The sequence below is a fragment of the Monodon monoceros genome, unplaced genomic scaffold, assembly GCF_005190385.1.
Source record: "Monodon monoceros isolate NGI ecotype Baffin Bay Population unplaced genomic scaffold, NGI_Narwhal_1 Super_Scaffold_20, whole genome shotgun sequence".
Taxonomy (NCBI): domain Eukaryota; kingdom Metazoa; phylum Chordata; class Mammalia; order Artiodactyla; family Monodontidae; genus Monodon; species Monodon monoceros.
The window spans coordinates 44,722,854-44,735,420 of record NW_021703777.1 but is presented as its reverse complement, the minus strand read 5'-3'; the positions used below and the strand labels follow the sequence as shown (position 1 = coordinate 44,735,420).

The window sequence follows — 12,567 nt, the reverse complement described above, 5'->3', positions numbered from 1 at the left end:
AGTGGGTAAAAACAGAGTGTGAGGAACAGCTTCTCGGTCAGAGGACCTTTAAATAAGGAATCACATGTGTCCAGTGGAAACCAAAGTGACACTTTAATTCACATCAGAAGCTTGACTCACAAACGAAGCCAAAGTTGCTTCTTAAAAAAGATGAATAAGCTCTAGAAAATCTGCTGTACCACGTTGTACCTATAGTCAACAGTAATGTACACTTAAAAACTGTTAAGAGGGTAGATCTCACATTAAGTGTTCTTACCACAATAAAATAAATTAAATTTAAAAATAAATAATAATTTTTTGTGTTTTCACAAAGGTAAAAAATTTAACATTTATTGAGTGCTTACTATTTGCCCAAACACTGAGCAAAGCACTTTCCCATCACTGTTAGGTTCCCTATAGGACTCTCCAAGAAGGTACCACCACTTATCTTCAGTGCCAATGGCATGGAGGAACTGAGCCTTGGGGATGGTGCAAGGCAAGTAAGTCTTGTAGTGAGTTTGCAAACCCAGACAAGTCTGATTTCAGAACCTGAGCTCTTACCCACTAGGTTGTAATACGTTCCTGCTGTGCTGAAAGGCTAAAGCAAATGTCAGCTGTTCAGCAAGTTAAAACACTTGTTAACAGAATAGAGCAAGTTTCTATTTTCTAGTTGAGTTGCTTTTAGATGGCATGAAAGAAAATGTTCTCAATTTGGTCACAATGGCACTTGTCTCCTATTATATTACAAACTACTTAAAAATTATCAGAATTTTATCCCTTGAATCATTTTAAACTCTGCCGTGAACCCTCTGTTCAATGCCTTTTCACTAGCTAGATTGGTAGGTACTTTGGTCAATTATACCATCTCTCTACTTTAGTGACATTGCACTTTTTGATATCTTGAGAGAGAATTCCCTTCTTATAGCTTTCACTGCTGTGCATTTAGCAGTTTGTCCTGTCCACTTGCACTAAGGGATGCATCCCCGAGGAGATGATTTGTGCAAACCTTTCTCTGAAGGCAATTTGAATATGAGTATGGCTCAAGCTATACATAGCAGCTCTTCTCAGACTTTAAGGTGCATTTAAATCACCTAGGAATCTTGTTAAAATGCAGGACCTGAGATTCTGCACTTTTAACAAGCTCTCAGATAAAGCTGTTGATGCTATTCCATGGACCACAATTTGAGTACCAAGGTACTCAAAACTACCCAGTTTTTCTTGGGTCTAAGAGAAAATCTGGTTTGATTCCAAAGTCAAGGGGAAAAAAACCCCACCCCATCATTTTCTCATTTTCCCTAAGTTTTTATATATCTGATCATAAAAAATCAGGTTTGATATAAACCAAGTTGTATGTTTTTATGTTTCCAAACAAAGGTAAAACTATTTATTTGTATATAAAAACTATTTTAAAAATAAAATGTTTCCACTTGGGCTCTAAATCTATTGTTTCAAAACATTTTTCTTCTTGGCTTCAAAGTTTTTGAAATGTATACCCCTATTGTAAATGAGATCATGGAGAGTCTGACTTGAAACTTCTAGAATCATCTGGCCACCACAGAGCTGCCCATTTTCCAATCCTATCTTGGGGCAGGCAGGTATAAAGTTTCTTTGGTCAGTATATGCTAAATCCTAAATGCTGAACATTAAAAAGGAACAAAATCACTTTTAGAATTGCTCTGGAATTAGCTCCTTGACCCAGCAGTTCTTTTTTAACAAGAGCCAATTGTGGAATTTCCTAAGTTTATTCAGAGTTCTCTTTCAGGTATCTTTGTTCCTACTCTCTTCCTGTTGTTGTCAGCGTCACTCATTTTTTTTCTGACGAGGAGATATATAGTACCTATAACAGAGGCAAATGTAAAACACCTACACTTGGGTCCCAAGATCAAATTGCACAAGGGGGCACAAGTGAAATGAATGAGACATTGTCAGAAATGACCATATCAAAAGAAAAAGAAATTGTTACCTGAAAACTCAATATAAGTGACCAGAATAATGTTATTCTAAGGGCCTTCCTCTACTTTGTATTGGCAAAGCCATACCTGGGGTAGTGTGATGTTCAGATGTGTGTGCATGCGAGTGTGTGTGTGTGTGTGTGTGTGTGTGTGTGAGTCAGAGAAGGTAGGGGGAGACAGAAGCAGGGGGAGTCGTGATTTAGGAGAAACAATGAAAAAGATGAACAAGTTTCAAAAAGATAAGCCAGATGGTGATTTATCTTTTTGAAGATAAGTGATGGAAAAAAGACGGTGAGAGGGCCTCAAACTGTGTTATAGGTTAGGATATTTACCTGTGAAATGTGTTCATTTGGGGTTTAGAGTAAAAGTTAAATCTATTGATAATGGATGAATGGGTGGATGGATGGATGGACAGACAGACCATCTATTGAACACATTCTACGTGCCACGCACTCTGCCAAGAATTCTACATGTACTAGATGATTTTATTCTCCAAAAAAATCCTTTAAAATTAGTATTATCCCCATATGAAAACTGGTAAATCTGAGGCATAGAAAAATTAAGTGACCTGTCCAAAGTCATTGACCGGGTGACTCCACAGTTTGTGCCCTTAACCTCTAGTTTATAACTCTGCGCAACAGCCATGGAGGTTCACTGCTCAGATCCCCCTCAAAGAAATAACTTGCTGGCCAGCTGGGAGAAGTGCAGTTAGCTGACATCCTCCAGCTGTTAACACCCTCAGGCTCTGTTTCAGCTTTCTACCGGAGACCATGATGCTTCTGAGAAGCCCCCGCCAGTGACTGGGCATGGCGGTGGGGGGAAGGGAGGGATGGTAGGGCCTGGATCTCTGCCCACTGTGGAGCTCCTCTAACAGACAGTCTTTTCTCAGGACCTCCCATTGAGTTGTCACAGACCCTCAGATCAGCATTGCAATCTGAAGCTCTCCTCAGTGGGCAGGCCCACTCCTGTCTCCTCCCTACTTTGATTCAGAAAAAAAAAAAAAAGAAAAAAATTTTCTTTTATTCCCACATCCATCTCAGCATCTGATTCCTGGGGGGCCCAACTCACACACCCTATCTTCAAATATTTGGAGCACTATCAATGAAAGAGCAATTGTTTTTATATGGTGATAAGGGGTTGAATTAGTACAAAGTGACTGAAATATTAGGGAAGCGGCTTTCACATGCACAGAAGGAAGAACTTTCTAACCAGAACTGCCCAAACAACGGAATGGGCTGCCTCAAGACTGATGAGTTCCCGGTCACCGCAGTCATTCAGGCCAATTGGAGGACTGCTTGGCTTACGAAGGTATTATGACATTACCATAACCCCACCCCATACACTCTGGAGCATCTAAGATGCTAACATCTACAATGCTAACTGAGTAGCAAAAATCAAATTAATTTAGGAAGCCACACCAGGAAGACCAAACCTCTGATTTTTCAGTGGCTCCATGGGTCTGGGTTCACACTCCTAGGGCTCCATGGGTCTGGGTACACTCCTAGGGCAGCCCAGGGGTGCTCTAGGACAGATGAGCCATTGTCCACATATTTTTCTTTCTTTTTTTTTTAATCAAAGATATACAGATTGCCAGAAAACACATGAAATAATGCTCAACGTCACTAATCATTAGAGAAATGCAAATCAAAACTACAATGAGGTATCACCTCACACCAGTCAGAATGGCCATCATCAAAAAATCTACAAACAGTAAATGCTGGAGAGGGTGTGGAGAAAAGGGAACCCTTTTGCACTGTTGGTGGGAATGTAAATTGATACAGCCACTATGGAGAACAGTATGGAGGTTCCATAAAAAACTAAAAATGGAACTACCATATGACCCAGCAATCCCACTACTGGGCACATACCCTGAGAAAACCATAATTCAAAAAGAGTCATGCACCACAATGTTCATTGCAGCTCTATTTACAATAGCCAGGACATGGAAGCAACCTAAGTGTCCATCAACAGATGAATGGATAAAGAAGATGTGGCACATATATACAATGGAATATTACTCAGCCATAAAAAGAAATGAAATTGAGTTATTTGTAGTGAGGTGGATGGACCTAGAGTCTGTCATACAGAGTGAAGTAAGTCAGAAAGAGAAAAACAAATACCCTATGCTAACACATATATATATATATGGAATCTAAAAAAAAAAAAAGGTTCTGAAGAACCTAGGGGCAGGACAGGAGTAAAGACACAGATGTAGAGAATGGACTTGAGGACACGGGAAGGGGGAAGGGTAACCTGGGACGAAGTGAGAGAGTGGCATGGACATATAAATACTACCAAATGCAAGATAGCTAGTGGGAAGCAGTCGCATAGCACAGGGAGATCAGCTTGGTGCTTTGTGACCATCTAGAGGGGTGGAATAGGGAGGGTGCGAGGGAGACGCAAGAGGGAGGAGATATGGGGATATATGTATATGTATAGCTGATTCACTTTGTTATAAAGCAGAAATTAACACAATATTGTAAAGCAATTATACTCCAATAAAGTTGTTAAAAAAAAAAGTTAGACCCAACATCATCTCAAGATAATTTAAAAATTAAATCAATTTAGACATTAAAAAAAGAAAAAGAAGTGCTCCTAGCAAGTGAGTTAAGGCTATGGGTTCATTGGGCCCATGGGCTATTTGGCCAGATTAAAACCAAATTGCACATGTGCTTTATTAAACTGTAATATGAGGTTCAGCATCTGACGAAATTCTAATGACACCCTCCACTGACACCTGGTTCTCAAGTTCAATAACTTGCATACCAGAGCAAGAAAGATTCTCCTCCTCAAAGCTGTTACTTTCCTCCCTTCAAGACACAGCCACATTAATGAGGGGGCACATACTTGCCCTCTTCCAGGATTCCCATGATGGTGAGATTACATAAGTAATCATATATTTCAGAGAGTGAAATACGATGTGGGAAGGTCTGGTAGAAAAACAGTCGGCATAAGCATCTGTATATAAGAAGCCATTAATTAGATCTGCAAATATTTACTGAGCACTTACCAAAGGCTAGGCTCTCTTGCAGCTGCTAAGAACACAATGATGTGCCCGACAGAGTCTCTGATTGCCTGGAGGATATATTCAAATGCCATTGAGAAAGCCCATTGACCCTTCACTGAGAGAAGCAATCAAAGCCACAATCACTGACTGTGATCCTACAGAGTGCTGTGGAGCCTCCAAACCGATAACCCTTTCCCTCACTCCCACCCCAAATTCCTGCAGCATCCCTGCCATTCATAGGCTACGTTTTCAAGAAATACTTTACCATACTACTATTGCTCTGAAGCAAATTCATAAAATTTGCAAGAGGAGTTTAAAAAAAGCAAGCTCAGCAATATTTGGGGGCTTTTAAAACTGACGATGCAGCTGACCTCCTGGAGACAAAGGCAGTGGGAGGGCCTTACTGGTCTGAATAAATAGGAATCTCTGTGCTGAGAACTCACAGTTTAGACCCAGAGCTAACTAAAGTCTGAACTCCACCTTGACGCAGAATGAGGTTCACCCAGGGATCTCTGCTTCTTGTGCTGCTGGCCTGCAGCCTCTCTCCAGTCCATGGTGAGAACTTTCACTTACGTTGTCATTTGTGCTTTGAGCTGAAATGGTCTTCAGCTGTTTCAATTTTTTTCTTTTTTCCATCAGAAAATGAGGGGAGATGTGAATGAAGGGGGAAAAAAACTGCTCAACTGCTCCTAGATTTCTAAAAGTAAGGTACTTAGGGATTTAACTCTTAGAGGCTGGAAACATCTGTATTATTAAGATTGTCATCCAGAGAAGGGGGGAGATACTGGAGATCCAATGTCCATGGGACTTACACTCGGCTTGCCTATTCCTGGCCTTTTTCAGATGCAGCTCTGCCTGTAACTAATTCTCTCCAGGTATCTCTTCTTCGTTTTGCCTTTCACTACCCCTTCCGACCAAACACTTTATAGGATTTAGAGATTATTCACCTCAACCTGTTGGTCTCCTGCAGGGAACGTCTGATACAATTTTATAGGGTCAGCTCTGACACGAACCATTGTATGTACAGCAGGGGTACTCAAATACACACTTTCTGCCAAGAAGCAGACTTCCAAGTCTAAACGGGGAGGTTTTCTTTGTGTAAATAGGTAAATATCTAATTGAAGTGGTAAATTTTTATACAGCTGAAGGAATCTGATGCATGCACAGGATGCTACGCTCTGCTCAGGGTAGAGGACCAATTTTTGTTCTTAAAATGTGGGGATTTTTTTTCCAATTTTTATTTTGTTTCATGTTATTTTCATTCTTCAAGACCCTCATCTCTTTTTCCCTGCATGAAGCCTTTCCATTGCTCCTGGTAAAGTCCCCTGTTCTCATTCATGCAGTTTGCGCCTTGGGGGAAATACAACATTCTATGGTATTTTAGTTCTTGTTCACTTGTTTCCCCCGCTAAAGTGCAGACACCTTGAGAGCCTGGTCCCTTTTATTTGCAATTCTGTGTCGAGCACAGTGGTAGGCACTGGGGTTAAAGAAGGTAGAATTCCTTAAAATGCATGAGATGGGTTACCTATACAAGTATCTAGTACTGAGAACTTTTGTTGTTGAAAACAAATAGTCGAATTTTTATGATTGGCTCTTTTTGGGTAATGATTTGCAACTGAGTTGGAGGACCAACATATTAAACAAAAACAAAAAATATCATCGTGGTATTTCCTCGGAGAGACAGGGAGGGTTGGTGGGCTGGGGAGTATGATAAGAGGGAGAACTCTGTTACAGCTTGTTAATGCTCCAGGGACTCGGAAACTAGTTCATTTCCTTGGTTTTTATGTGTTGGGGGTGAAGATCAGTCAATTTTATGTTGCCTTAATTATAACTGAGTTGTCAGTCCCCACCATGGCCATTCTCAAATGTTATTATATGGACAACCACCTGAGTACCAATATAATGCTATCACAAATTTCAATAGGTATTGTGCTTTTAAAAAGCTAATTTTATTTTTAAGGTTTTGGCAGAAAACGTTTGAAAATAAGCCAAGACGAACAGAAATGCACAAACTAAAGGCATATGGCTGGAAGCAACGACTTGAAATTTTTAAATCTTCAGATGTGCAGTATGAAAGATTACTGATTAAGTTCTAGTTATGAATTATATGCCAAAGGGACTAAAATAACTGATTCTGTGTTTATAGGTGTCCTGGAGACCTATAACACAAACTTAAAGTGTAAATGCATGCGAGAGACCTTCAACTTTGTCTCCATTTTGCTCATTGGAAAGCTTCAAATCTTTCCCCCTGGGAATGGATGTCCAAACACAGAAATCATGTAAGTTGCAATAAAACAATAATGTATGATTCCTCAAAGTGATTTACTTTGAGTGTTGCTAGCAATTAATTCTCAAACTAATAATGAGAATCAGTAATACTTGTCAAGTACATACTTTGCAGGGGTCCTGAGCTAATGTACATGCTTTATGCACATTCACTGATTTTATTCCTTCAAGAGCCCTTTAAGGTTTGTCTATTGTTACCACTCCTTTACATATGCAGAAACTGAAGCTTAGGGAGGTTAACTAACTGCCCTGAGTCACACCATTAGAAATGGACAGAACCAAGACTCTTCTCTTATCTGTCAAATTCCAATTGTCAGCAGAAGCAGACACTTTGTTCTCTAGAAGTTGAAGAGCAAGAAAATAAGTGCCCACAGCAGTCCTTGGTCAGAATGTCTATCGCATGGAGCTGTCCTTTAGCTTTAGGTTCTATCAACTTTGAGCCCCTAACTCTGTTTAAAGACTTAGGCTAAGGGGATAGTAGTGGCTACAAGAAATTTAATAGATATTTTCTTTTATTGAAATGGTATAACCCCTTTCTTCTGTGACCCTCCCTTTTCTGTACACCCAGAGAAATCTGTGGATTTCTTTATTAGGGCATTTTCCATGGCACATTAATAAGGCTTTACACACTCCACGTAAAGCCCCTAGTATAGTGCCAGGCACCGTAATAAATGTTCAGCAACTGTTAGCTGCAATTGTACCGCATCATTGTGTTGAAACAATCAGGTTTGTGTGTTTTTCTCTTTCACTCGCACCAGAAAACAAGTTCTTTATAGACGGGGATCAGATATTATTCATTTCTCTATTCCTGATGCTTTATCCCTTACCTGGCAAATAGGAGAGGCTCAACAAAGTTGGATTGTTGCCCTGAATATTTTAAAGGGAGCTTGTAGATCTTTTGCATATCGCTGCTTAGAACTGTGATTTCTTCTCCCTGGATCTACCTCGTATAAACCAAGGTGTCCCACAGCACCTTGAAGTACAGACAGAACATCCTTCTCGGGGCACTACCAGCTTGGCTTTCATTAGCAGCTCTTCCCTTGGCTATTTTAGCCTTACGAAACATTTGAAAGCAGCCACTTTTTGTTTGTCCCATTTTGACGTTAGTGCTTTGGGTCTCGGACTAGTTGATTCACTTTGTTATACAGCAGAAGCTAACACAACATTTTAAAGCAATTATATTCCAATAAAGATGTTAAAAAAAAATAAGTACGGAAATTTTTCATTAAAAAGGCATTACACTTCCACTACTATCTTTGACAGTGAAAATTCAGACTAAACCATGATTATTGCCCTCAAACTCGGAGACGCAAAGTATAGCCATAACCTGTTTAGGAGCAGTTCCTCTGGCTGTCTAGAGAATAAAGACTTCTTCCTTTATTTTTACCAGTTTCTCTGTCATGAGTCAAGTCTCTCACCTCCAACCAGGGGAAGTAATACACCCTAATTTTCTCTACTTTAGCTTTAATTGTTTTAACGTGACAAAAATACTTTTTCTTCTTAATTTATTTATTTTTGGCTGCGTTGGGTCTTCGTTGATGCACGCGGGCTTTCTCTAGTTGTGGCGAGGGGGCGCTACTCTTCGTTGCGGTGCGCGGGATTCTCCTTGCAGTGGCTTCTCTTGTTGTGGAGCACGGGCTCTAGGCGTGCGGGCTCAGTAGCTGTGGCTCACGGGCTCCAGAGCGCAGGCTCAGCAGTTGTGGCGCACGGGCTTAGGTGCTCCGCGGCATGTGGCATCTTCCCGGACCAGGGCTCGAATCTGTGTCCTCTGCATTGGCAGGCGGATTCCTAATCACTGCGCCACCAGGGAAGTCCCCCCAAAATCTGATTTCTTATCTTCTCACCAGAGTCTGCATTTCTGAATTTTAACCAGATATAGAAGCAAAAGCTGCAAATAATTATGAGCAACTCATAGCAGTCAGGAGTGAAAATACTGTAAGTCCACATGGTCAGAAATCTGTTTTTCTATCATGAACTCAGGAGCCAAATTGGAAGGCTCTGCCCAAGAACCCAACAGTTCTATGACCTCTGACTCTGTACTTTTCAATGACAAGGGTAGAGTTTCAACGCTAGATGGATGGATTCTTGCTGTTTGTCATTTTATAGCTAAAATAAGAGACACATCTAGAAATTGTGTTTTGTTTGAGGTCACCCCAACAGAGAGTAGAGTCTCCCAGTTTGCTGTCACCTGGGAGACCTCACTTCTTCCACTGCAGGTAAAACACTCAACACCGTGTCTGGCACTTGGTAACTATTCAGATCATGCCCATGTGGAACAGTGGCTAAAAGTGGGGGTTTAGGAGTCAGACAAGCTTCATTTGAATCCTGCTTTATCATGCATTTGTTGTACAATCTTGGACAAATTATTTAAACTCTCTAAGCTTCAAATTCCTCTTTTGAAGGTGAGGAAATAGTATTTTCCTTTAGCACAGGATTTTTGTGAGATTAATTGAGATAATTCATATTACTGCTGAGCATAGTGGCTGGCACATATTAAGTGCTTGATCCATATCAGCTGATAATTATCCTTGCTGCTTTTGTGGTTGCCTAATTTTTAGAGCATTGAAAGCCTTGCTCACGGATGGTTCCACCAAATGCAGATGTCACTCAGAGCAGTCAGCTCTGTAACCTCTCCCACAATACATTTCATCAGATTTTTTCTTCAAATAAAAGGTCTTCAAGAGAGTGTTTTCTATAGTCTATTTTGTTCTCCCAAGCTCAATGGACAAACACATTTTAAAGATATCGTGATACAGCTTTAGGAGTGAGCAAACCTTGGAGTCAGCTGTTTGGTCCATCTCCAGTTCATGTAAAGGTTTTCAACAAAATACTAACCTCTGACACATAAGAGTCTGTCAATTAATTTTCAGTTCCACCAGCTCACACATACCAGCACGCAAATGGGGCTTTTCTTATTCATCAGACCTCATGCTACAAATCGCCTACTCCAGATCCGAAACTGCCTACCTCCAATTTCACTTCACGTGGGAATCTTTATTTTTATACTCAACTCTTTCCTTAAGTGAAGGACTGACTGCTTTATTATTTTTATTTATTTTCCCCCAGAGCCTGGATGAAGAATAAGTCAGTTATCTGCTTGAACCCTGGAGCCAAATGGACACAAAAACTAATGAGAGTGTCAAGGTGAGTCAGGCATATCGAGGGTTTGTAGATTTCACTTGTACTGAAGGGGTTCCCTTTCCTGGGTAGTCAAAACGGGGACCATTCTAAATTTATGAGACGTTCCTGAGACAAATGCCTATTCTTCACTATTATTTCTTATCAGATAGAGTTGGGGTGACTCATTCCAGCAGCTCAGTAAACTAAACTGGAAACCAGTGGGCACAGTATTCCTTGTTTGACATCTCCAAGGGAAAGCCACAGTTTCTGGCAAGGCTTTCTCTAAACATGACTCTCTTGTTTTTTTTCACAGAAAAAGTGCTTTTTCAACTTCACCAGCTCCAGTGTTTAAGAAAACGATTGCCTGATGCCAATATTACCCCCAAGAACACCTGCATTCCCCCTTCATTCCTGCCCTCTGTTTTAGTTTTGTGTTTGGTTGGATGTTTTCCAGGAAAAAGATCTTCCCCATCTGCTCAAGCATGAGAATATATGTACAAATAACCTTGCAGAAGCTGACGGGGCAAACTTGAGATTTTTTTGATTACAGTACCCTACAGACTTAGAGTTTGCATTCCTAGTCATCAAGGAGGAAACTTTCTTGAAGGATAGTTAATGAGTTATAAATGATATAGGTTTCTTTCAAAAATATACCTGTTGTTGAATGCTGAATTTCCCTACAAAATAAGGGAATGAGAATTTAAAACTCAAATCTGAACACGTGGCTTGAATTAAGGAGGAAATGATGGAATGCATTTCAATCATTTTACACCCTAGGAATGCAAGCTTCCATAAGAGATTTAAAAAGCTGCCTGGGAAACCCATGGAATTTCAGCCTTCCAAGAGACAGAGGGTTCACATAATAGATATCCTTCGTTTAAAACTCACTATTGAGAGGAACGAGGTCCTTCTTCTACTTTTAAGGAGTTCCTTTATAAGATTTATTGTCACAGACAGAAGCTAATAACATTCAAAGATCCCCAGACTTAAATTCACAGAATATTCAGGAAAAGGATTTAAAGGGTGATAACAGATGTATTCTTTTATACATTGGTTTTGATAAACTTTTTTTTTTACTCACATCTTTTGCACAGACTTTTTTTTTTGTCTCTGGTATTCAATTCTTTAATGCTTCCTATTAATCAATATTCAATAAACTTGAGCAAATGTTTTACTTAACTATGAGCAATTCATTCTTAATGGAGCATTTATTCAAATTTAGCCATTCTCTGATTCTTCATAATGAAAAGTAGGATTTCATCATGTTAATTTTTCTTTGCATGCCTCTTGCTTTTTTACAGATGATCTAAACTATACGGTGAAGGGTGAGTGAAGTTATTCCTGATATCAGCACAGCAGGAAAATGCTTGCCCCCAAGAGCCTCTTCTCCTTGATATATTCATCACAATTTCTTCCATAAATGCCCAAACTCTTACTAAAACCCATTTTCACTGTCTCATTATATTAATTCTTAAAGTCTCCAATGTTTTCTTTGACAAGGTTTTGCATTGAATTTGACAAACAGAAGGAGCAGATACTTAAACTCCCATCCCCTGGTTCCAGCCTAGCTCTCCCACCACTGAACTAAGCACTGTGTTCCTGTTCCCTCGCTCTCCCTGATGTTTTGGGAGGTCTGTTCCCAGGATGCTCAATTTCCAAGCTATATCTGGTTCTCTCTTTCATTTTTCTCTTTCTATTTTTAGATTTATTTTTACTAAAGATTTCTTGGGAGTAAAGAGTACCTATAAATACTACATTTTCTATTGTCTACAATTCAATGATTATTTCTCTATTACAAACACACACACACACACACACACACACACACACGGATTATAAAATGCCATCAAAATCTTGTATTCATTCTTTAGTTTGATTTTGATCTTCTTCGAGAATGCAGCAAGCTGAATATTCAGGAGATTCAAAAAAATCTTATTATTGCAATATCAGGCGGGTTATCACCCCTGTTTTGCATATGTAGAAGCTGAGACACAGAGGGGTTAAGTAACGTGCTCAAGGCCTTACAGTTACTCAACAGCAAGTCAAAATTTGAACCCAGGCGGTTTGGCACTAGAATCCATGCTTCTGACCCCTCCACTATGCTGACTGTATATGGGTTAGAATATCGTCAGCTCCATTTTACAAAAGCAGGAACTGAGGCAAACAGACATTCACATGCCCCAAATCACATAACTAGTAAGAAACAAAACCAGAATCCAAACC

The 12,567-nt window shown here is 39.9% G+C and overlaps 1 protein-coding gene across 3 annotated transcripts; it reads left to right on the top strand.

Annotated features, from left to right (window-relative positions):
- Positions 1–5,336: 5,336 nt before the first annotated feature.
- On the top strand, positions 5,337–12,107 carry CXCL13 (C-X-C motif chemokine ligand 13). 3 transcript variants are annotated; one of them, XM_029236096.1, is made up of 5 exons: positions 5,337–5,493; positions 7,085–7,217; positions 10,291–10,368; positions 11,646–11,669; positions 11,845–12,107. In XM_029236096.1, exons 1-4 carry the CDS (start codon positions 5,430–5,432, stop codon positions 11,647–11,649), a joined length of 279 nt encoding a protein of 92 aa, XP_029091929.1. In that variant the 5' UTR covers positions 5,337–5,429; the 3' UTR covers positions 11,650–11,669; positions 11,845–12,107. The 3 variants fall into 3 exon arrangements, with proteins under 3 accessions (XP_029091929.1, XP_029091928.1, XP_029091927.1); XM_029236095.1 differs by having other exon boundaries at positions 11,646–12,107; XM_029236094.1 differs by lacking the exons at positions 11,646–11,669; positions 11,845–12,107 and adding an exon at positions 10,658–11,523.
- The last annotated feature ends 460 nt before the right edge of the window (positions 12,108–12,567 follow it).